We start from the raw sequence: 24,385 nt of genomic DNA on the forward strand, positions 1-24,385 counted from the left end.
AATATTTTAGTATTAGTGTATAATTTATTTTTTTATAAAATATAAAATACAATTTAAATTGGACGAACTAATATAGTAAAAAAAATATTTTAAATTGAATCAGAAGTATATACTAAATAATAATGTAATAATAGACTAAATACTAATTATAATAGTATAAATAGTTAATAGTACTACCACTGTGGGACGATAGAGCCGTAAATGAGCCGAACAAAGCCGAACTTGCCATGTTTGAGCTCGGCTCGTTTAGCAATTTTTTTGTTCGTGTTCGGTTCATTAAAAGAAATTTTATTTTATTTATTTAATTTTTTTAAAAAAATAAATTTAGTTAATAATAATTATAATTTTTATTAATAAATTTAAATAAAAAATAGAATGAAATATAATATTTATAAAGATATATATATACTTATTAAATATAAAATTATTAATTTAATTTTTTAAATAAATATTATCGACACAACGAGCCAAAATTTATGTTCGTGTTCGATTCGTTTAACTTAACGGACGAGCTCAAACGAACCGAACCGAATCGAGCTCTCGAACTGTATTGCTTGTTTAACAGCTCTAGGGATGATATGAGTGTACAAAGAGACAAGACTGCGACCAGGGGAGGGGAGGAGATTGAGCTGGGCTTGCTTTACAAGGTTCCAGACTCACTCACTGTCCAGTGCCATCCGTACAACAATCAATGGTAATACACTAATAGTGATGCAATTCTAAAAATACATCAATCCTAACATTTTATTTATTAGTTGAAATAGAGCAACCAACTGTATACATACATACATTTATTCATTCAGCTTCAGGATAAAATAAAATCCAATTAATAACTAAGTAATTATACTTGAATCCCATAATACCTCTGCTCTGCTCTGCTCTGCTCTGCTCGTCTCATCTAATGATAATAATATGCTTAAGTTTTTTGCCAAACAAAAACACAAACTCTTATCATACATATATATGATACGATACGATGGGTTGGCTGCTGCTGGTCCTCTTGGCTCTTTCTAGTGCTAGTGCTAGTGCTAGTGATAGCCTTGGTTCTAGTTAGGATAGAAGGGGCGTCTCCGCATCTGCAATTGCATCCTCCTCCTCGTCATCCATGGCCGGTGCCTTTTCCAGTTTCAACGTCCATGCCAACACCAGCGATACCACCTGCAAGTACATGTACAACACCCACTCCCGTCAAACTCTACTACTCTACTCGTCTAATTATTAGTTACATTCCTTACCAAGCTTATAGATGCCAGTATGATGCTGAAACCCTTGCACTCAAAGGGGGCGTCGCTCGACAGGAACCAATCTGCCATGGATGGGATGATTGATTACTTACTTACACAATGACAATGGAAGGGAAGGGAAGGGGAAAAAATAATCATTTGGGCGACAGATGCATCAATCCAGCTGATGAAAGAAGCTTACTTGTTAATGGGCTCATAGCAATCGGCGAGAGAAAGCTCGCAACAGCTTGGACACCAGCTATGAACCCTTGTGCTTTCCCCTAAGGTACAAAACCACATTCCGGTTAAACCAGAATTGCCTTCCCAAGGTAAACACATTGCAACTTGTTTTTCTTGTTGGTGATATTTTGATCAAGAATGAATGTGAATGAGTAGAATGTGCTGGACCACCAACCTGATTCGCAGAGCTCGACGCCAAAGATATCACTGCGTAAGTCTGCCATGGATGATAATAATAGCAATCAGCACACACATAGGAAAATAAACATATGGAATTACTTGAAACAGTCACAGCAGAGTTATGCGTAGGCGATGCTTACAGAAGGTTTCACAAGTACATACACAACTCCAAAGGAAGCACTCAAATACGGCACCTGTGCAACAGCGCACACAGACAATTAAATTAGCGGTAAAATTCTTCCAAGTCAAAATAATTGGCTCTCATTTTGCAATTTGAGTGTATGCTTGCAAGATAAGCTTCACATTGTGTAGTATTAAAAAGCAGTGATAATCAATGTGGATTTAATTTCGAGTTTAGAGTGTGGCATTACATACCCATGGAGCCCAGGCAAAACCATAAAGCAGTCCCTGCAGAATCAAACTATTAGTGAAGCAAAGCAAAAGGCATTCAAGCAAGAAAAGATGTCCAAACACACATAAAGTACACGTGGTCTTACATATGCAACCGATCCAAGCAAGGCTACACACAGAATCACTTTCTCTCCAACCAATGGATTGACTAATGGAACCAGCAGCATCTTGAACCACACAATACCGAATGAATTAAGATGTGACAAAGTAGTAGTGCATCATGCTTATTTATCGAGTTATTGGAAGTTACCTGAGAAAAAATTGAGCCAACCCCGACCAACATCAAGAGTTCAGAAAACTGATTTTTGTTGAAACCAAAAGCCGACTTCAAATAGTACTGCAAAGATGTACAGCCAAGTCTTATAAGAGCTTTTGATCATACATGTCCTAAGAACTCTGGCTAAATTTCCTGTTCATATATGAAAGATAAATGCATCATCCAGAAATCAAATGAATCAACATTGTAGCTGGAGAAGTACCAATAGAACACTGCTGATGGCAGACATCCCCAGTTCGTAGAAGAAGGAAACGAGAGAGATGGACTTAAGAGTCGAGCTGCAAGGAAAATCCAATTTCATTTAAACACATATTGATGCAACTCCTTGGGGGACACTCAGCACGTCTAACATTTACCTGCTCATAACAATTTGTGCAGCGTGTTTCATTGAGTAATATCGTTCTTGCACAATTTTAAATACTTTTCTCACGAAAGGGATATTCTGATACGGTGTGTGTGTTGGCTTTATTGTTTCCTTCAGAAACAGAGCTAGATAAACCGGACCAAGAATCAAAAGAACTATTGACACCTGAGATTCAAGTAATATAACATGAAATGATAGAGGATGATCGAAAAAAAATATAGAACGATAAAGTTTTACGTCATAAACATACCTGAAATATGTAAGCTGAAGGAAGAAATCGTGCCAGCATATCGCCTAGAATGTGAGACGCAGAGTTCAGGCCTGTGATCCAACTAAAGGCAGCAGCCCTCTTACTGTCGTCAACAACATCCGCCTGAATTTTTCTTCAACAAGTTAATGTGATTGAGTCATACTCATGCCTTTACGTCAGCTTAATGCTCAACACGGAATAGACTTACAGCATAAGAAACAGAGATCAGGAAAATGGTTCCCTGGCTCATTATTCTAGAAATAATCGAGAAAACATAGTGCACATATACAGCTCCTCTACTTTTACTGATGACAAGTATAGCTGAAAAGAACAAAACGAGGTGTTAGGACAAGCGACCGTTGGAATGGATAAATAATTACATCTTTTATTTTGAAATGCATGACCTGAGGCATGTTTCTGAGCTTCATTTTATAGCATCTTTCATGCAAAATGGAACCATTTATTGTTCAAACTTCAAACATAATCAAACATAGGATATATTCTCTAAAATACGGGAAGGATTATTAAATTTTTATTTTAATTTCATTATACGAATCAAATACCTACTATATGGATGCTGGCTGCATTAATGGAATAGTCTAATGACAACAGCTTGTACAAGTCAATATATTTTTTCGTCAATAAATTTATAAGTCCAAAAGATGTCACATTTTGAACTCAGAACTATTAACTGCCAAATTACGATTGCTTCTTTTATTACGCCTAAATGAACAATTGTGTAGTAAGTTGCTTCAAGTCTTGGAGTCGTTGCATGATTGCATTAAACAACATTTGACTGTAAAATGCAGCTAGATGCAAGAAACATACCAAAAGGAACCACACTAGTCGGTAGGGTAATAAGAAGCAAGGGTTTGCGCCCATACTCATCAGCCAGCTGACCTAAGAGTGGAAGAACTATCATCTTGAATATTCCTGAGATCTACAACCACAAATAGAAATTTTGAATACGATCATTAACAAAAATAAAAGAAATAAAAACTGTTACTACTAAATTCAAATTTCAAAGCACTAAAATATGCATAAAAGACAGTAGAATGAAACGTAAGTGACAAAATTTTGGATTTACCAATCAAATGAAAAAGAGATGTAAGTGTGCATCAAAGACTTAAGATTACATAAAGTTATCTTCCTGATGAGGAAGGACCACTGGAAAATATAGAACTTTCAATTTACATAGCTCGACTCATTCTTGCACAACTCAACAATAGTCTGATATGGTCTACTCATTTTATTACAAACCTCAATGAATCTAAGCATGGTTTCACTTTTTTCCTGTGCAGAAATTTCATGCATCCATCTAGCCAAACATTAGAAAGCTTACAAGCTAATAACAGTGTCATGAATTTCAAGCTCAACCTTAAACCACTGAATGTGCTTTGAACACAAATTTTAGCAGTGAGTAGTAACTCATAACAGAGAATGGCATGCATAAATCTAAAAACTGGTGATGATGATTCCGAAATGTAGCCAACCAGGTTTCGAAATAATCCAACAAAAATAAAGAGATAAACAAGCATTGCAGATTCGTTTGCAGTTAGGTTATTCATAAGTAAGAAACAAAATCAGAAAATTTTAAAATTTAAACACAGCCTTCATTCATCATTAAAGAGACAAAGATCTTCTATGAATGCTCAAAGATCCCTGCAGATTCTTATTTTCCCTGAAACATTTATCAATTCTCATTATTTATTTCAGCTGAATATGAGACCAAGTAAACTCACAACCACCACGAAATCATCCAGAGTCAAGATCGGGTATCATAAACCCTAACACACACCCATATCCCAATGAGTCCAAAAGTCACAAGCAACTGTTAGTTACGTCTAATTCAACGCAGAAATTAAAGTATAAACAAATGCTTGCTAGCCTAGCAGATCTCTCTTGTATGCCACCATTTCCAATAAATAAATAAAATCCAATTCATGTTCAAAAGCGAAAGGAGACTCACAGTCTGTTGGATGCCGCTGATGTAAATGGCTTCGGGGCACGTGGTTTCGCCGGGACATAGAGCATTAGTAGTGACATCCACCAGCACAGAAACCGTCATCTCCTCCGCAATCCAGTGCAGGATGAGCGGCACCAGGAGGTGCACCAGCGGCAGCAGCGCCTTCATTGACTCGATTTTCAACTCCAAAATTCAGCACCGATTCCGCAGTATGATTCTACAGCCGATATTCAGCGATACGTTTAAAAAATCTGTCTGTAGGTTTTGAATGAGAAAATGACTGTTGAAAAGGACAGGACAGTTGTCTGATAGTCTCTGGGACGCGACAGGGAACTGCAGCCATGGCGCATGGAGATGTATGTAAGTAGATATAGGAATGGGGAGGGGGGAGGTGTACGACGTCGCGGCGGTCGTGCAGCGGGCACACAGTAGTCGCGTGGAGGCGGTCGATGGGCGTGCGCCATATCAATGGCAGGCGTGAGCCCTCAGCTCGGCCCAGAAGAGAAGAAGAAATTAGAGAAATGGCAAAGACGACTGAGATGGACTTGGATATGAATAATTATTTTAAACGATATTTTTTGTTTGTATTGAATTGTATTGTATTCTTCTATCTTTGTTGTCATCAAGACATGGCTTCCGATAACGAAATACTCTCTGGCTATTGTGACTCTGTTCGATCCGACAATTTAAGAGGTGTATAATTAATAAATAATTAAGAATATATTAGTAAAAATAATTATAATATAATAAAAATAATTTTTGATTAAAATTAAAATAATTGAATAATTAAGTTGGACAGACAAAAATAAAAATGTGGACGTGAAATTGAAAGAGTATCTCAGTTTTTATTCAGTCTTTTTTTTAAATAAAAAATATTGATGGATGTGTGAGATTTGATTTTCCGATTTTACTATTTCAACCTTTAAAAAAAAAAAATCAAATCAAATACCTATTTTTTATTTATTATATTACACTAAAATTAAATTTTACATTCAAAATATCGTATTTATATATATTTATATCATATCAAACAATTATTTCAATTCAAAATTTTACATTTTCAAAACCAAAATCCAACTAAAATTTTACAAGTAAACAAACTCAATGCTTTTATATTTTTGGATAGGTAGATCATATTTTATGTTGAATTTAAAGGTAAGTATTGATCCGTTTAAATTGAAAAAGTTTATTTTTTTTATTCAAACAAATTAATTTGGTCTCTTCGGTTAATTAATTGTATTAGATTTAAAATTGAATTTATAAATTTTGATTTCGATTCAATTATGATTTTCAATGTTCAAATAAAAAACATCGAACTTCAAATAAAATATATTTTATATCTTATACTTTGTATATTATAGTTTTAATTTTCAAATATTTGTATTTCAAATTTTGATCTATTTGTAAGTTGTTAGTGTCACGGACCGAATCCCGTGACCAGAGATGGCCAAGAGAAAGAACAAAAAATAAGAAGCTAATCCGAAACTTTAAGGAACAATTCGACGGTCTGTCTGTGACATTAGGAACATGTAATTGGGGATAATGAATCTTCATTCGTGATTGACGATGAAAAATGAATTGAATAAATAATTCACACGTCATTATGAGAATTTCAAATATTATATTTTTTCAGTTTTAAGTCGAATCAAACCAGTTTAGTTTTGCAACATTTAGTTAAATTGTATTACTTACGTCCGGCTCTAAAGGTTTATTTACTTTTTACGGGTTAATTTTTGAATATTAATTATTATATCAAAATATAATATAAATTTAAAAAAAAAAATTGCAAAAATATTTCTATTGATGTCTTATAATAATAATAATACAACGATATTTGTACAAAAAAAATTATATAAATATAAAAATATTTTTAATGTTAATATAATAACACAAAAACTAAATATGAACTTTACATGCGGAAATAGAGAATATTAAAGAAATATTCCTAGTACTTTTTGTATTTTTTATTATAAAAGTAAAATATATATATGTATTAAAATCGCACCAAAAAATTTGAACATATTTTAGTACCTAAATTACGCCAACAAGATAAGTTGCCTGCAAATCATACGGAATAAATCTCCAACTAAGTGTAACGATCAAAAGAATACACCAATAAAATAAATGAATTTTGAACCTAATAGTAAAAAATTATATATATATATATATATATATATAGAGAGAGTAAAAATTTAGATAAAATAGTTACAACCTCCATTTTAGTTGGCACTTTTCATCGGACACGGTATTTAAAATAATAATATTTATTTAGTTAATAATAGTGAATTATTATATTATTTTTTTATTTTTTTATTCTCAAATAATTTGTTCTTATTTTTTATTTACGTTCCTTTCATGTAATTCGTCATAATTATACATTTTAATCGCATTTTAAATTTTAAGTAATACATTTCTTAATTACTTACTAATTATATTTTACCTAAATTGTAGTATCTACGCTAATACACCCAAGTTATATGAACGGATGAAGTATTATTTTATATATTTTTAGATTAATAATATTGATAGTTTTAAATAAATTTAATAAATTATAATCAAATAAAATAAAACATGTATTTAAATATTTTAAAAATTACTATCGCAATAAAAAATATATACAATCTAAATATTATCTTGTACAAAATAAAATTTTATAGAATGCAAGTAAATTAAAAATATTTTTATTTATTTATAATTAATATAAATTAATTTTATAAAAAATTGAAAGTTTTAAATATAGATAAAAATACTTATTTTTTTAAAAACAGACATGAAAATAAAAGAGTTTTACTTAGGTTATTATAATATTACATATAATTAATTATTTTCTATTTATATTTGTTAACTACTCATTGTGATGAAGATAGAATGACGAAAATAAAAATAATATAATTGTGATGAATATAGAATGACGATTTAATTAGTATAGTTTATATAAATTGATAAATTAATATTTAATGACAAAATGAAACCGCAGCCGTCTTTTCATTGGAAATAAGTCTCCAGCTACCTCATTAATTTCTTTGATAGCCACTAAAGTTGAATGTTCAATGACAGCTGATAACATGTTGCGTGTATTATCCTTGATTGGTTTAGGATAATATAATATTTTTTTCGTTTATGTTTTTTATGTCCAATTTTCTATAAATGCATAAGAAAATTTAAAAATATATTAATAAAAAAAATTATTTATTTAAATTTGATCCGACCCGTAATCTAAAATTTTAAACTCGGATTTGACCTAAACCCGATTAATGTGTATTTCATTGGCACATTTCCTTGGAAGCCTACTGTTTGGTTACTGTTTCGCGTAATTTGGGGGCGAGACTACCGTAGGGGACAATTCTGTCAGCTTCGTAGGATTTGACCAATGCGATTCGTTTCATATTCCTTGCATTTATCATCCCACCCACCCTTCCACCTCCTTCTACCCCTTCAAAGAAAAACGCAACCTTCCTCCTTCCACAACTTCTTCCTTCTCTGTTACAGATCCAAGTTGCAGAGGGCAACAAGGAAAACGACCGTCTCTGTAGATCTCGGCGCGGGGCGACGTTTACCGGGAGGCAACGAGAACGCGTTTACCCACCTCTTTTCGTCGTTCACGGTACGCCAAAATTTTTCACTTCCGCTTTCAATTTAATGGAGGTTCGACATATTTGAGTAGTCCATAGGTGTCGTTTTTACCTGGGTTTATTTATTTCAAGATTTTGTGCCGCCAGGTTTAGGGTTTAGGGTTAGCACTTTCGTTTCACGGGAAGAAGTTCCCTGTCGACTTAGTTTTGAGATTTCGCGTAGGTGTAAATGTATGATAAGCCGATTAGCCGTGGTCTGTTTTTTGTTGCTGTTGTGGGCTTTTCTTAGAAAAAATAGTAACTAAGCATTGCGCCGCGCCTCCAGTTGCCCTTCGCCGGGTTCGACGCCCGGCAAGGAGGACGACCACGTTCGGACGCGCCACCCATTAGTCCTTTCGTTAGAGCTTCTAACTTAGCACAATGAGAGGAAGATGTGCGTCGTTACCTTAGTTAATGTGTGTCGTCATTGTGGGATCGAGGTTTCGTAGGAGAACTTTGTTGTTAGTCACCTTACGGTTGCAGAAACAACTGGAAAATTTGTCTACCCCATTAACTAAAGTCACATTTTACGGGGGTGTACTCAACCCCGATGTGCTGTATGTGGAACACTAATGCTGAAGCGCATAAGCCGTACCACTAAAAACCCTGGCCGTCCTTACTTTTCATGCCTATACTGCCCTTGTGGGCAAGGATCCTTTTGGTGGTGTTCGGAGTGGGAGGCCACCGTGGTACAAGATGTCGTTACGTAACAACCGTTCACTGGGGGAGCATCTAATAAAATGCCTGTACGGAATGGCCAGAACAAAGGAATGCAGACAAGGGATTGAGAATTATGGTTCCCTACCGAAACGGACGCAGAGCTTCGACCACATAAAGGGGGAACCTGCAAGTGGATAGTCATTTCAATGATCGTAGTTTTCGTCGTATGCTTCTAACTTGTCATTTAAATCATGAAACCGTAGTCCCTTCATTAGCGTAATAGTTGCAACAAGCCTCGGCCCTAGTGTCCAACCTTTTGCTACTACGTGTAATCGATGGGTTCCACGTAATGGATGTTTAGGAACCGATGTTTGTTTCTATGTAATCGGCGTGGATATTTATGAAGTTTGTTGAATGTGAATTATAACGTTGCCTTCGTAGGCTAAGTATTTTGTTTGATGTTTTATAGCTAACGGTGACAACGACTATGCCATACCCTGTAACCTTTAATTGCGGAGACCCGCCGTGAAGGAAAATTTCACTTGATGCAATACTAGCACGATCGTGCACAACCGTGTGGGGTGTGCTTTGTTTTTCTGTTTTGGTGTTCATTGGAAGCCGAAACAATGAGAAACATCATGCACGACCGTGCATATTGTGTTGTAAATTTCTGTTCGTGTAGAGCACACATGGTACTTGTATTTATCATGGCAAGCAGTCAAGCTGAAACACACTTGCATGGACGTGCATACGTACCTGCATCTCTCTGTTTCATTTTGTTACCACTATATGTTTTCTCCTTCGGCTTTAATGCACGGCCATGCAAAAATACCTATTTTTTCCTGTCGGGCATTCGTTTCGCGTGTATATGCATTTGTTAATGCACGGCCATGCAAAAGTCCTGGATTTTTCCTATTTTTTGAATGGTCGTGCACATTAAACTATTTATTAATCTTTTTCCTTCGTTGCGTTTGCATGTCTTAGGTTATCCTCTCTGCATGTTCATCGGCATGGCACCCGTGAAGAAGAGGTCCAGGCGAACTAAGAAAACCACAGCCGTATCTCCATCCATGGTTCCTGCCTCCGACGACCAAGCTTTGAGGCCATTTGAGAACCCAGCGCATGGACTAGGAGTTACGACGGGATTTGTGGAGAGCCCGACGTCGAAGATGAAGCCCGGTGGCATTGACGTCCTCATGCAAATGGGCCTACTCCAAAGGCGACGGCGTGGGGATCTGGTGACGCACATTGACAAAACTATAACCAATTCAGCGGTGCAGGGATCCATGTCTTCGGCCGATGCAGTCGTTGCCGGAATCCACCGTCATCTTGAGGAGATGGAGAAACGCATCGAGGGTCAGCTACTGGCGATTGAGCGCAGAGTTGATGCATTGTGCGCGCACTCTGGAGTGTTGGACGGAGGGTCATCCTCGTCGGGTGCATTGCGTGAATCGCCTAAGTTATAATATAATTGTTTGCTCAATGAACGAACTAGGGACGTACTTGTATTCGGCAACGACATCAAATACTCGTTTTCCTTTTGACGTTTTGGTGGCTTTCCTAACTCTGGGTCCGATTGAAATTGTACCGCTCTCTGCTGGACGCAGTATGCGCATGATATGTTTTTGCCATTGACGGTTGTTAACATTTTATATTCGGCACACTCTTTCATGTCGGGTACATCGGTTGTATTATATATTAAACGTAATTTGTACCGAAGAAATACTTTTTGCACTAGTCCTTCCGCACGTAACTGAAGGCTTCTACCTGGAACCATTTTTCCAGTAGTTCTTCCGCGGGAAAAACATCACACTTTATATTTATTGCATGTTTTTATGTAATACTCCCTCTTTCCCGGAACTTTTATATGTTTTACGGTAGGCATGAGAATTTAGGAGGGGATAAATAGTAAATAATTTCAAAATATATTACTGGAAGTAAGCATCGTGTAATAAAAATAAATAAAAATAATTATAGATTAAGATTAAGATAACTGATTAGTATAATTAAATTAAAGAAATTATAAATTAAATTTTTTAAAATAAGACTAAAATGTATAATTATTTTTTTAAAAAAATAACAAAATTAGTGGGACGGACGAAAATGAAAAGATGGACATAACAAGTGGGATGGAAGGAGTATAAATTAATTTATTAAACTAAATTAATAATCACATCATTACAATCATTACCTATCAAATCACTACTCAACAAAATTCACTAAATTCAAACAAAACCTAATACACCAAAGGAACCGCATTCCCAAAACTCCTAAAAAATTCAAATCCAACCCAACCCCAAACCAAATCTTCCCAAATCCAATGTAAAGGAACACACTCATTTTGTTGAAATTTGATCCTACCCGTGATCTAAACTTTTTTAATCCGGATCTAATCCAAGACCTGACCCACAATAAAATAAAATTCGTATTTGTTGAAATTTGATCCGACCAATGATCTAAGCCTTTTAACCCGGATCTGACCCAAGACCGACTCATAATAAAATAAAATCCCTTTCTCCTCCCCAACTCCTTCGTTCTATTCATTCTCTGCGTGATATTTTTTTTTCTTTTCCTCATATTTCGTTGTGTGGATATTTTGGGGGTTTCTTGCGTGATGTTCGATATGTTCGTTTTCTCTCGTCAATTTCTTCGACTAGAAAACATAACAGTGGTATCAAAGCTATAATATGTCAAAACAACGCGTTGCAAATTTTAGGCAGAATTTTCGGTTATAGATCGGCCAATGGTAATAGATTGATTTTGATAAAAAAAAAAATTAGATTCTTCTTTTAATTTTTATGTGGTGAATTTGATTGTGTGCTGATTGCACATCTGGATCTATGGTATTCATTTGGGATTTATTGTATTTAAAAATTATATGGATTTAGAAAATTGACAAAATTTAGCTGGATGAATTTTATTTATTAATTTAAATGGATTTTTATAAATTTGATTGAATTGTTTTTTAATTTCAATGAATTTTATATGATTGTAGAATAATTTTTCTATTGATTTATATCATTTGTATAAATTTATATAAAATACATTTAAAGATAAAGAAATTAAATAATTAAATAAAAATACTAAAAATGTAATAGTTAAAATAAAATATATAGTTGAATGTATATTATTATTAATGAAGTATAATAATTGTCCCGTAATAGTATATTAATATTTTTAAATATATATACATGTATATTTATTATTAATTTAACAAATTTTGATGTGAAAAGATAATAAGATAAAATAGATATTGAGAAAATAATATCTCATTGCCAAGTAATTTGGGTTCAAGTTTTGCATATCTTTTTTAATTAAATTTATTTAAATATTTTTTTAATGCAATAGAAAATAAAAATTAATTCATAATTTCAATTAAAAACATATATTTTTAAGAATTTTCTAATATTTAGGTTCTATTTCTTTTGATTTAGTTTGGTAAATTTTCGTTTTGATGTGATATTAAAATAATATATGATGAGAAATTTTGTGAGAAAAAAAAAACATTCGGAAAATGCAGAGTTTAAATAATACTCCCTCCCTCCCACATAAGTTTTCTTTGTTTTTTATTTTCGTCTGTCCAACGTAACTTGTCCTTTCCTTTTTTGGAAATCTAATTATCCACTTTAATCATATTTTAAATTTTAAATTTTATAATTTTATAATTTTTTAATCTTAATTAAACTATTTACTTCTCTTAATCTTAATTTATAATTATTTTTACTAAATAATAATTATTTCTATTAATACACTTATTAATTATATACTAATTATATTTTATCTAAATTTTCGTATCTACATGAATATGCCCAAAATATATCGGACGAATGGAGTAAAAAAATGGAGTTTGATAGTTAAAGTAAAACACACCCCTACTAGTTTAATATTTAAAATTATTATTATTTTATGCTAATATATTTTAGTTTTTGAAATTATTATTATTTTATCAAAATATTATCATAATATTTATAACATCGAGTAGTAATAATAATAATAATAATATTTTTAAGAATTCACATGAATGTCTAATGAGAGATTTCACATTGTATTATTAATTCATAATTCTCAACAATAATCCAACAAAATTCATAGAATTTCAAAGTATATGGTTGAATATCTCAAAATTTTAAAAAAAAAAATTTTAAAGTTTGAATTGAATAATTTCATATTTTAAAAGACTTTTAAAAGTTTAGATCGATAACACCACGATCTTAAAAGTTCAACACAATCCTATAAAATTATGATTGAATACACCCTCCTTAAATTTTATAACTTGATTGGTTATTTTTTGTTTCAAGTGTGTGACAGACGTTCGTTACACGCTGCAAAATTTAAATAAAATAAACCTACTTCTACGATAAATATAACGTAGTATAGATGAAGTAGGATCGTCTCTTCAGGAAATTAAAAATATTTTATTTCGATTTTTCAATTTATAAATATAATAAAAAATGGATTTTTTTAAGTAGGAAATAAAAATAAAATAACAAACTAAAAACTCTACGTCTAAAACATAAATTCAATAAAAATGAATTTCCAGTCTATGAATGAAATTGACAACTTGGATAGTGGATTTGATCATCAATAGATATTTAATTTTATTGGTTTCTAAATAAATTAGTTATAGTTACCTACACACGCTTAATAACCAACTATTCCTTAATTTCTCGACAGTTTAGATACGCCCGTCAACTATTCCCCCATCTCACATAATTTGTCTTTATTTTTTATTTTCGTCTATCCCACATAATTTATCTATAATTATACACTTTAATCACAATGTAAATTTTAAATTTTATAATTTTTTAAATTTTAATTAAACTATTTAATTATCTTAATCAAATCTATAATTATTTTTACTAAGTATACTTTATCTAAATTCTAGCGCCTACAGTAATATACCCATATTATATGAGACGAAAAAAATATAATATAATATTACATAATATAAAATAATGATTAACAGTGTAAATAATTAATATTTCTATGGAGTAATCCTATATTAATATTAGGACAAAAATACTCATTTGTTTGCACAAAAAAAGAATACCAAACATTTACTTTTTCCTTCAACATCATATCCACCGGAAAATACATATGCTCTGCACGGCAGAAACCTTTATTTTTCCTGGAAATTTTTCAGATGCAAAAAAAACATATAAGACACTCCAAAACATAAACAAAACACACCCTACTTCCGGTCAAAAAAAAAAAAGCACACCCTACTTAACTTGCTAGAGCTAATTAATTACCAAATCATGATTACAATGCAGTTGAAGAAAAGGCTGCGAAAAGATCCAGAACATATGAGTGAGATCATGGTGCATTAGCTTAATTATTCGTGAGGTGCACCAGTTAGTGCTGCTTCATCTTCATCTTCATCGAGTTCTTGCTCGACGCCTTTGACCTCAGGCACATAATGCATTAGCATGTTCTCTATGCCCGATTTCAGGGTGACGGATGAGCTTGGGCATCCGCTGCAGGCTCCTTGCATTCTTAATTTGACTATTCCAGAGTCCACATTGAATCCCACGTATTCAATGTCTCCACCATCGTCTTGTACAGCAGGACGGATACGTGTTTCTAAGAGTTCTTTGATCATGGCGACTGTCTCTGAATCATCCTCCTGGATGGCAGTATCCATGGAAGATGCCGTGGCTGAATCCAGAATCAATGGCTGCCCGGAGGAATAAAAGTCCATGATTGCAGCAAATATTTGAGGTTTAAGCAAATCCCAAGAGGTGTCCTCTGATTTTGTCACTGTTATGAAATCAGATCCAAAGAAGACCCTGGTAATCCCTGAAATACCAGAAAAATTTCCGCGTGGGTTTAAAGAAAGGAATCGGGCAGTTTTACATGATACAAAAACTCAAACAACGTCAGGCAATATCCCAATACAAGACATAATTCCAACACATGCAAAATGAAAGACACAATATAATTTTGTTGCATTCCTAAGCAGTGGCAATTTTAAGTAATCTTTGTAAAATAATATGGTCCCACTGAAAACATATGCATCTTCATGTATGGTAAAGTAATATATAATACTTCCTTTGCCTACCAAAAGTGTGGTTGTTTTTACCATTTTAATTTGTCTGCCAAAAGTATATTCATACCATGTAAAAATAAAAAAGTTGAATTACTCTTTAAATTTCTACCCATTATTTTTCCATCCATGAACACTATTAGCACTGATGGGCCCTGCATGTTTCTTACGATCAGTCTATTTTAATCGAAATATTAAAGTTATTAAACCTATATGAAAGCTCCAATTTTACCCTTATTAAAGTATAAAACAACAGTAGTATACTACTATAATATAGTCTTATCATAACAAACAATCAATACATGATATCACCGACACTCATAATGAACTTGTTCAGTCAACACAAATACTTCAAACTTCAAAACATCCATTAACGAGTGTAAATGTTACTTCCACTTGGATGATGAACCCTTTTACATGTTCTGTAATAATTTTTTAATTTATTCTTTCCTTGCCTATTACTTTCTATCATTGGAAGCTTAGTATATTATACCCTATCAAAAGGTAGAAATTAGAGGGTGCCATTTGATTTCACTCATCGATGTCCTAGGATCCTTAAAATAGATTTATCAAAAGCTAACATAGACAATTACTGAGTTCACTCAATGTCTCAATCTTAGGGATACTGATAATATCAAAACAGTCGCTTAGGCCAACAACTCAACCCTATCGTTATTAATAATCAAATATGAAAATTCAATAGAAAATATATAGATGTGGAAAGTAACAATACATAATAAACATTTGGATAAGAAAATTCTCAATGTTGATCCAATTTTACATATTAGTAGCAGATGCTTCGAGGTCTATCAACCATTCCTAACGTACACAGAACACTAGCAGCACAATCTGCATACTGTTTTTCCAGTGTCACAAACCACCAGCAGCCCTCACACCCCAACCCAAAATCATATATGTAACCTCATAGGTGTTTGTTGGCTGCGATTTACTTCTTGTAACGAAGTAACATACATAAATATAATGAAAGAATATCTGACTATTCTTGTTCAACAAGTATTGACTATGGCCATAATAGATATGAAGCTACCTCCTAAATCAAACCCACTGTAGAATGATTTTCCTACACTGGTTTTTCCATTGTTGTCTTTAGTAGTTGTTTCAAGGCACGTGTGCACATTTACAAAAAATAAAAAACTACAAATGCACAACATAGGTCAATAATGACAATGATTGCTTCAAAAAAAAATAAAATAAAAAATTAACAAAAGGTACTAAAACAATTAGGAGGGAATGCGCACCGTCGATTCCAAACAGAGCCTTTGCAAGTGGAGAGGTCATAGCAGAACGTGCGTTAGGAAAGTCAGAACTTCCTGACTCCATGACTGGCTTTCCTGGATAGAACATGAGAGAAGCAGGATTTGGAGTTGCCTGGGTTTGAATGAATAAGCTCCTCTTCTGCCCTGTCCATAACAGAAGTTAGTGTGCTGACATAAATAACATTAATACAAACAAACAAATAATCTATTGAGCATCAAAATGCACAAGCGAAGTGGCGTTGTTACAATCAAAACCTAAAAACGCTTAATTGGCTTTCATAACCACTCCAAAATCAAGTTTTGATATCCTAGATTATGACCAAGTGTTTATTTTCTAAATTGAACCCTCACTCATACACACAGGCAAGAACACACATACACACACACATATATATATATATATATTATCTGAGTATCATTAATGTGGACTACATCTGCATTATCACACCTGGAGGTTCATCATTGGAACACATTTATGCTCTAAACTAAGTTAAATTTTCATGTTTATAAGGAAATGAAATTTAATACTGAGCTAATTCCTACAAATATCACTAGAAATCTCATCCCTTCTACTGAAGTAATACCATATCTATAGTCTATAGAAACAAACCCACTGAACCCTTCAATTAAAAATACGTAAAGTGATTGAAAGAAATCCTACAATTATAAAATAATACCTTTCATATGATTAAACTGGGAAATTCGGAAAGACGATTTCAGCAAGGTAAAATTGTCGACGCCACATGTCGAAGATGAGAAAGAGAGACGGGTAGAAGGGGATAGATTCCGAGCTGGACGTGGTGAAATGAGCGATTTCGACATTAATCCACCCTCATTGGGCAAGAGAAGTGCCCGACGGATCAATCTTCCCAAATTTCTCATCATCAATCAACAAAATCCTTCCTCCCCAAAATTTCAGTGCTTCTGGCGAACAAAATTAGCCCGGAAAGGCAAGGTCACAACAAGGGGTGGGTTCTCTTACTTGGATGGGGTGCTGTATCAAAATGGAAATTTTCGATTCAATCAGAAATAGTTGGATTATACGCAAATAATCAGAACTGAAACGGAAATTAAACTTAAAATGTTCAATAATTACAAAATTCGATAAAAAAAAAATAAAATAAAATTATAAATTTATATATTTTTTTAACCAAAAGCTTATAGGAGTAGATTATTAAATTATAAAATAAAAATAAAAAAATTATTATCTAATGCCGATCATAAAAATATTACAATAAACTCGATCTCCTTCATATATATATAGTGGAAGAACCAAACATAAGACGAATAAGAGGAAAAAAAAAAACTCACCGGATGTTGCAGCGGGAGGCGGATTTCGCCTCCGGCAGAAAGGCGGCGGCGCAACGTAGAAGAAGAAAGGAAGGAGAAAGGAGAAGAAGAAGAATAACGGAAGGAGGAGAAGAAGACGAAGAAAGAAAGAAAGAAAGGGGAAGAATTGTGGGGAGGGCAGGGGAGCGGCTGTGGTAGGTTTTTTAAGCGGACTAATTCTTGTTCTCATTGTCATTATTATTAATTGTATTATTACACTTTCATTTCTATCTTTTGGGCTAAAAACAAATAAATTAAATTATACAATACAATATCATGGTTATATAACAATACATTCGTATTTTATTTATTATATAAAATCTTTTATGTTGAATTGAAATTTGTATAAAATGTTTAAAAAGGAAAAATTGTATAGAAAATGAATGTAAAAATAAAAATAAAAATTTATTTCAAATTGTCTGTACTATTTTAATAATAATTTGTTTGTGAAGTTTTCATTTTGATATCATAGTTTAAATATTTATTTTTTATTTTTAATTTTTTATTAAAATTCAATTTTAAATTAAAAAATACATTAATATATATATTTATATTCAATCAAATAATTATTTTAGGATAAATTACAAAATACTCTCTTGTATTTAGTAAAAATACATTTTATTTATTACCTGAAATTTTTTTACATTAAATTAAATATACACAAAATACCCTATTTGTCCAAAAATTGATACTTGTTATAAATACGGACCTAAAAAATATACAAGTTTTATATAAATAAAATATCTTAACTAATTGTTTTTTAATAAAATAAATAATTGATGAGACTTTTACTTTTAGCTCCAAAAAACTATAAAATAAAGGGAATATTGAATTAAAATTCCTATTAGATAAATCATTTAGCAAATTCAATCTCTATTGGAAATTAATTACACTGTAGTCCATATTTTATGAATTGGGTTTGTTATAATTCCCCAAATGTTGTAATAGATACCTACATTATTTATTGTCCTACCCTAATTATAATATAATATACTTTTAGTTAAATATCGCGTGCATTTTCCACGAATTAAAAAATAAAAAGACAGTTATCCACGATTTAATAAGGGTTGAGGTGGGAAATCTCCTATAACTCTTCTCATCCCGATTTTAAACCCTACCTCATCCATCTTCAGACGAACCGACAATTTTCAATTCCAACAATCAAGTAGCGACCAATCGGTGCAAAAATGGTAAAAAAAAAAACAGCTAACTTGCTCCCATTCTCCAATATAAGCTCGAAAAAGTAAGTGTCTGGTTAGACTTTTTTCGATCTTTTATTTTGTTGTTATTAGTATTTTATATCGTAGTTTGTTCGATTTGTTGGGATGTAAGCCTTATCTCGTGTTTATATGTCTCGATTCGGTGTTGAGAAGCCCTAAGTGATGGGTGTAGTTGTATTTGTTAACCAAGTTTTAAATCGCTCATATGTTTCCCCACGTAGATCGGGGTTGGGTGTTTTACTTTGGCACCAAATTTTGGGTGATTTTATTTGTTTAATATGTGATTTTTGTTAATTTTAAAAATGTACATTTTGTTTAATTACCCGGAATTGCATATTTTAGTTTGATTGTTTGGTAATTAATCATGTTTGTGGGTTGTTAAATGTGGTATTGTTAGGTACCTGAGTTGTATTTTTCAGTTCTAGTTTGCTAAATAATATACTTTTAAAGGACAATTGTATACTCGCAGTGTGTTGTTACGTACTTTGGATGCACATATTAGAGCCATCAAAATGATTTTGTTCGGCCATTTTCTGGACTACCTAAAGATGATGTTGTTGTGGCACCGCCTTCTTGCCTTGGTTAATAACTTTAGCCCGAAGTCCATGTCAATAACATCGGAGCCGACATTGAGCTGCCCTTTGGAGCAGAGAAATATTCTTTAGTCTTGAGACTACATTCGAAGGGAGTTTACGTCATGGATAACATATCAATTGACAGTGAATGTTTTGTTCGAATATTTGGGGGCAATCTGTATTCCCTAGCCTGTGCCAAGGTGTTGCAAAAGCTACAAGAAGCTCTAGTACACGGGCTGGAGCCTTTATCCTAACCCGTGCCGAGGTATTGCAAACTATTATGTCCTTAATTTTCTTTTGGAGTATGTTAATGATATCACATGTATAAGTTGTATGTAGTAACAGTGATAATATGGCCATGTTATGATTGATCTTGTCTGTGGTTTTCATCGTGCATGAAGTTTTTTCGTTTGATCAACGCCACGTGACCTTTAATAATTTATATATTATATATATATATTTTTTAATTTTATTATAAAAAAATAAAAATTATCTACGTGGTGTTGACCTGGAGGATATATGGATATTTTTTTTATATTTTATATATTTTTTTATAATTTATACTTCAAAATAAAATAAAAAATAAAATTATTAACATGGCGGACACGTGTCAGCCACGTGGCACTGACTTGGCCAACATGTGTCCGTCGGCATGCCACGCACTATATATCTATTTATTGTCTAAATAATTTTATCGTTCTAGTTATATTTTAATTGACTGTCCATGTAAAAAATTAACTATATTCACGGATACCTATTACTTTACAGTTAATACCTTAGATATAATATATATACCTTTATTGTTAGTGTTTATACCCGATACACACATTTACGTACCTACATACACTCTACTTATGTTGTTGTTCGATAGTTATGTACCTATAATATAATATCAAAAGCTCCGTGTATACGTACTTATGCCCCGGAAACTTTTACTTAAGAAATCGATAATTTTGGGTATCATATATTCCCTATTAGTGGTCACCGGGGATGAATTCAACATAATAGTATTATCATCAATTTATGGAGAGTATTAAAGTATAAAGAGTACACATTTACAAAAATCTAACGTGGAACACCATCATACATATACATTAAATATTCAATATCTACTTCTGGATAGGGGTGACAAAAATAAGCACGGTCCGAAAGCTCGGTCCGAGTACGGCACGAAGTAACGTCCTTGGGCCTAAACAAATAGGCCTAAAAAATTTCGGGCCGTACCTAGCTCGGCCTGATTTTTAAAATTAATATTTAGATTTTAAATTATATATATATTAATCTTTTAAATAAATGCCAAAATTACAACATGATTTAATGGTAAAGGCCTTAGTTTGTATATGTTTGGTTGTGGGTTCAATTCTCCACTTATAAAACAAAAATTCTACTTTTACACATGAGAATGGCATCTCAAACACAACCATTAATATGTGAAACTTGCACATGCCATTATTTGCGGACGGACGGGACTCGAACTCGAGACCTAGCCTAGGTTCTGATACCATGTCGGATACAAAATGACCGTCTCATCTAAAAGCTCGAACTGTTAGGTAAACACAACCAGCATATGCATATGCCGCAAATAGGGATGGTAGGACTCGAACTCGAGACCTAGCCAGACTTTGATACCATGTCAAATGCAGAATGCGATTTACCCGGAAAAATGTGGATTTACCAATTTGAAGCATAGTTGTATATTTGGTGGTAAAGTTTTTTTTTTCTTCAACACAGTGAAAAAATGAGATGGGGATTGTGATGACACCGGCTGCATCATAAAATCGTGCGAAAAAATCGGTTAGCAGAGAGAATGGTGGGTTAGGCGTAAAAAATGATAGAAGTTGAGGGGAAAAAAAAGATTAAAAAAATGGAGAGTGAAATATGTAAACGAGGGAGTGCACATTAACTTTTTAACAATGTGGATTGAATATAAATTCAATTGTTGAAATTGGTATTTTATTCCAATTCTGCATAAAATAAAATATTAATCAATTATTTATTTATTTATTTTATTCAAAAAAGACTATTTAATATATTTGTTTCTCTTGTTTGTATAAAATTTACATAATTAGATTCGTATTTACATTAAAATATTACATTTAGATGAAAAAATTATTTTGTACAAACTTTAATTCAACATAAAAGGTTTCATACAAATAAATAAAATACGAGGTGTTTTGTATATTTTTACTAGAACACAAGAAGGTGTTGTATAACTTACCCTTTTTTTAAAAAAAAAAAAAGAAGAAAAAATAGCACAAAAACCTCTCATGGTTTCACGAATTCGCTAAAAATCCCACATTATTGTAAAATTCCAAAAAACTTGTTTGTAGTTTGTAAAAAATTGCAAAAAACCTCTTTCCATTAAGACTTAACGAATGGTGTATGTCACGCGCCTCAAATGCGATTTTTTGGTTCGGAAAGTGATAAATCTCTATATGAAATTACTAAAATACCCTCTTGGCTTTATTAAATGTATCTTCTCTTCTCCACCTTATTTCACTTCCATTTATTCTTCTATTAAGTTTTTATAAATTAATCTATCAAGATTCAGATTTTTTTTTTGTCATTTTCAAGTCCGTTAAACATTCCATCCGAAAAACGGTGCTTTTAGAGCTACCAATAATTGGGGAAAAATCAAACTTGAAATCGATCCACAAATTTAGAGCACAATTATTCGAACGGAGATGAGAGAATGACGTAAATAATTGCTCACCGGCGATTTTTGGGAAGTCGAAATAATAGGTTGTTCCAGATATTCTCCAATCGATATAGTAGACGGAAAAGAAAAAATCATTGTTGTTGTATTACAATAATGAAGAAAAGAAGAAGAGAAAATGAAGAAATAAAAGAAATTGATGAAAGACGTGTGCCACCCATGTTTCTTACAATCCCTTTCTCACTTCACCACGCAATTTTACCCCAAAATCTCGTCAATTTCTTGCTATGTTTCAGCCAATCCACAAATCTAATTTTACATCAAATACAAAATCTAGATTTTCCCATCCAGTTCCTAACCACCGATTTTCTGGTTCAAAAACCGGATTCAAACGGAGTCGAAACCGGATTTAAATGGATTATGGTTCAAACCGAAACCGGATTCAAAAGGAATCAAAACCGACGGTTCGATTTCGCACCAATCAAGCAGTTACCAGGGCGCAGAGGAGCTGCAAAACAAGGTAAAGGAAGAAGGAGGAGGAGAAAGAAAGAAAATAAAGAAAAAAAAAATTGGGGAATAAGAAGATACAGGAAGAATAAGGAAAGAAAAAAAAATGGGGGAAGAAGAAGATAGGAAAGAGGAAAGAAGAAAGAAAGAAAAAAATGGAAGAAAGAAAAAATTGGAGAAGAAGAAGAAACATGAATGAGGAGGAAAGAAGGAAGAAAAAAAAATAATGAAAAAAATAAAAAATTGAAGGAGAAAAATACAAGAATGATGAGGAAATAAGGAAGAAAGAAAAAATTGAAGAATGAGATACTTAGTGCAGCTGCGGGTCGTGGAATAAATTAGGACTAAAGTTCTATATTTTATAATAATATATTTATAAATTAAATTATTACTCTGTCATTTAAATCTATGTTAACTTTTTTTTATTGTTATAAAAAATATTCTTCGTTTCTTTTTTAAGTAAAAAATCATTACACCTTTATACTTTTTTCACTATAAAAGAAATAGTAACAATTATTACTCACTCTTATTAAAACCCGTGTCCGGTCAAATGAGCACACATTTTCATGACGGAGGAAGTATATACTCCCTGCGTCCCATATAAAGAGTAACATTTGCTTTTTGCACGTAGATTTTTTAATATTAGTATTATATTGGGTTGTTGTAAAAAAGACAAAAATACCCTTATAAGTATTGTGTAATATAAATGTGGTGACATTTGTGTAATATATTGTAAGTTGGAAGAGTATTTATTGTGTTAGATAGGTAGTACAATTACTAAATTAGGAAATAATACCCTTGTTTTGGGATGGACGAAAATGAAAAATGAAACCCTTCTTATGGGACGGAGGGAGTATTATTAATTATTATAAAAATAAAAAAAATAGAAAAGGGAATAAAATGACGTGGAGAGAAGAACAAATAGAAGAGAGAGAAAGTAGACATAGAAATAGATAAATAAATTTTAAAAATATATAAATAAGGGCATAACGGTCAGTTAAAGATAAAATTTAATGTATGTTAGTAAAATTTAGAGGGGGGTGAGTGTGCATCATTTTATAAACAACAAGTAGGTTTTATGAAATTTTCGAGCAATGAGAAGTTTTTAACAAATTTGGAAAACCATATGGGGATTTTTTACTATTTTGCCTAACAAATATTGACATTAACTCCATATATTTATCTATTTTCCCATATTACCCTTGTTTCCTATGTCAAAAGTCATTTTATGATTCTTTTTTTTTTCTTTTTTTTTTCGTGCCAATGACCAATTTTGTACATCATCCGATTTCATTCGTGCGAAGAAATAGTATTTTTTTTTTGTGCAAATGACCAATTTTGTACATCGTCTAATTTCATTCGCGGGAAGAAATATGTGATTGATAACGGATCTGCAATGGATTCCAAATCTAAATTTCAATCTTTATATTTATTTGGGAGAAACAGGTAAGGTGGAGTTTCAATTTCGAAAGTTCTTTTGGTGTGATAACTTTGTTGATTGATTACGATGGTTTTGTTATAGCTTGCAATCGATTCTGCTACATATTTCAATATTGCTTTGGTAATTGTCGCTTTGTTCGAGACTATGATTGC

At 32.5% G+C, this 24,385-nt stretch overlaps 3 protein-coding genes across 3 annotated transcripts; 1 reads left to right on the forward strand and 2 right to left on the reverse strand.

The window, feature by feature from the left end:
• Window positions 1–726: 726 nt before the first annotated feature.
• On the reverse strand, window positions 727–5,399 carry LOC127259789 (uncharacterized). Its single transcript, XM_051287382.1, has 14 exons — window positions 4,915–5,399; window positions 3,774–3,885; window positions 3,154–3,266; window positions 2,946–3,068; window positions 2,688–2,860; window positions 2,534–2,609; window positions 2,305–2,391; window positions 2,141–2,221; window positions 2,019–2,051; window positions 1,784–1,837; window positions 1,639–1,680; window positions 1,426–1,504; window positions 1,236–1,306; window positions 727–1,158 (listed from the first exon to the last, which is right to left on the reverse strand). The coding sequence occupies exons 1-14, from the start codon at window positions 5,077–5,079 to the stop codon at window positions 1,051–1,053; spliced, it is 1,317 nt and encodes a 438-aa protein (XP_051143339.1). The 5' UTR covers window positions 5,080–5,399; the 3' UTR covers window positions 727–1,050.
• A 2,821-nt stretch (window positions 5,400–8,220) lies between these two features.
• LOC127259742 (uncharacterized) lies at window positions 8,221–10,843 on the forward strand. The gene is made up of 2 exons (XM_051287314.1): window positions 8,221–8,515; window positions 10,167–10,843. The coding sequence occupies exon 2, from the start codon at window positions 10,181–10,183 to the stop codon at window positions 10,646–10,648; it is 468 nt and encodes a 155-aa protein (XP_051143271.1). The 5' UTR covers window positions 8,221–8,515; window positions 10,167–10,180; the 3' UTR covers window positions 10,649–10,843.
• A 3,383-nt stretch (window positions 10,844–14,226) lies between these two features.
• On the reverse strand, window positions 14,227–17,978 carry LOC127260071 (nifU-like protein 4, mitochondrial). Its single transcript, XM_051287731.1, has 4 exons — window positions 17,817–17,978; window positions 17,183–17,499; window positions 16,488–16,649; window positions 14,227–14,981 (listed from the first exon to the last, which is right to left on the reverse strand). The coding sequence occupies exons 2-4, from the start codon at window positions 17,388–17,390 to the stop codon at window positions 14,518–14,520; spliced, it is 834 nt and encodes a 277-aa protein (XP_051143688.1). The 5' UTR covers window positions 17,391–17,499; window positions 17,817–17,978; the 3' UTR covers window positions 14,227–14,517.
• Window positions 17,979–24,385: the final 6,407 nt, after the last annotated feature.

The sequence above is a fragment of the Andrographis paniculata genome, unplaced genomic scaffold (assembly GCF_009805555.1).
Source record: "Andrographis paniculata isolate CXL003 unplaced genomic scaffold, ASM980555v1 Contig60END, whole genome shotgun sequence".
Classification (NCBI taxonomy): Eukaryota; Viridiplantae; Streptophyta; class Magnoliopsida; order Lamiales; family Acanthaceae; genus Andrographis; species Andrographis paniculata.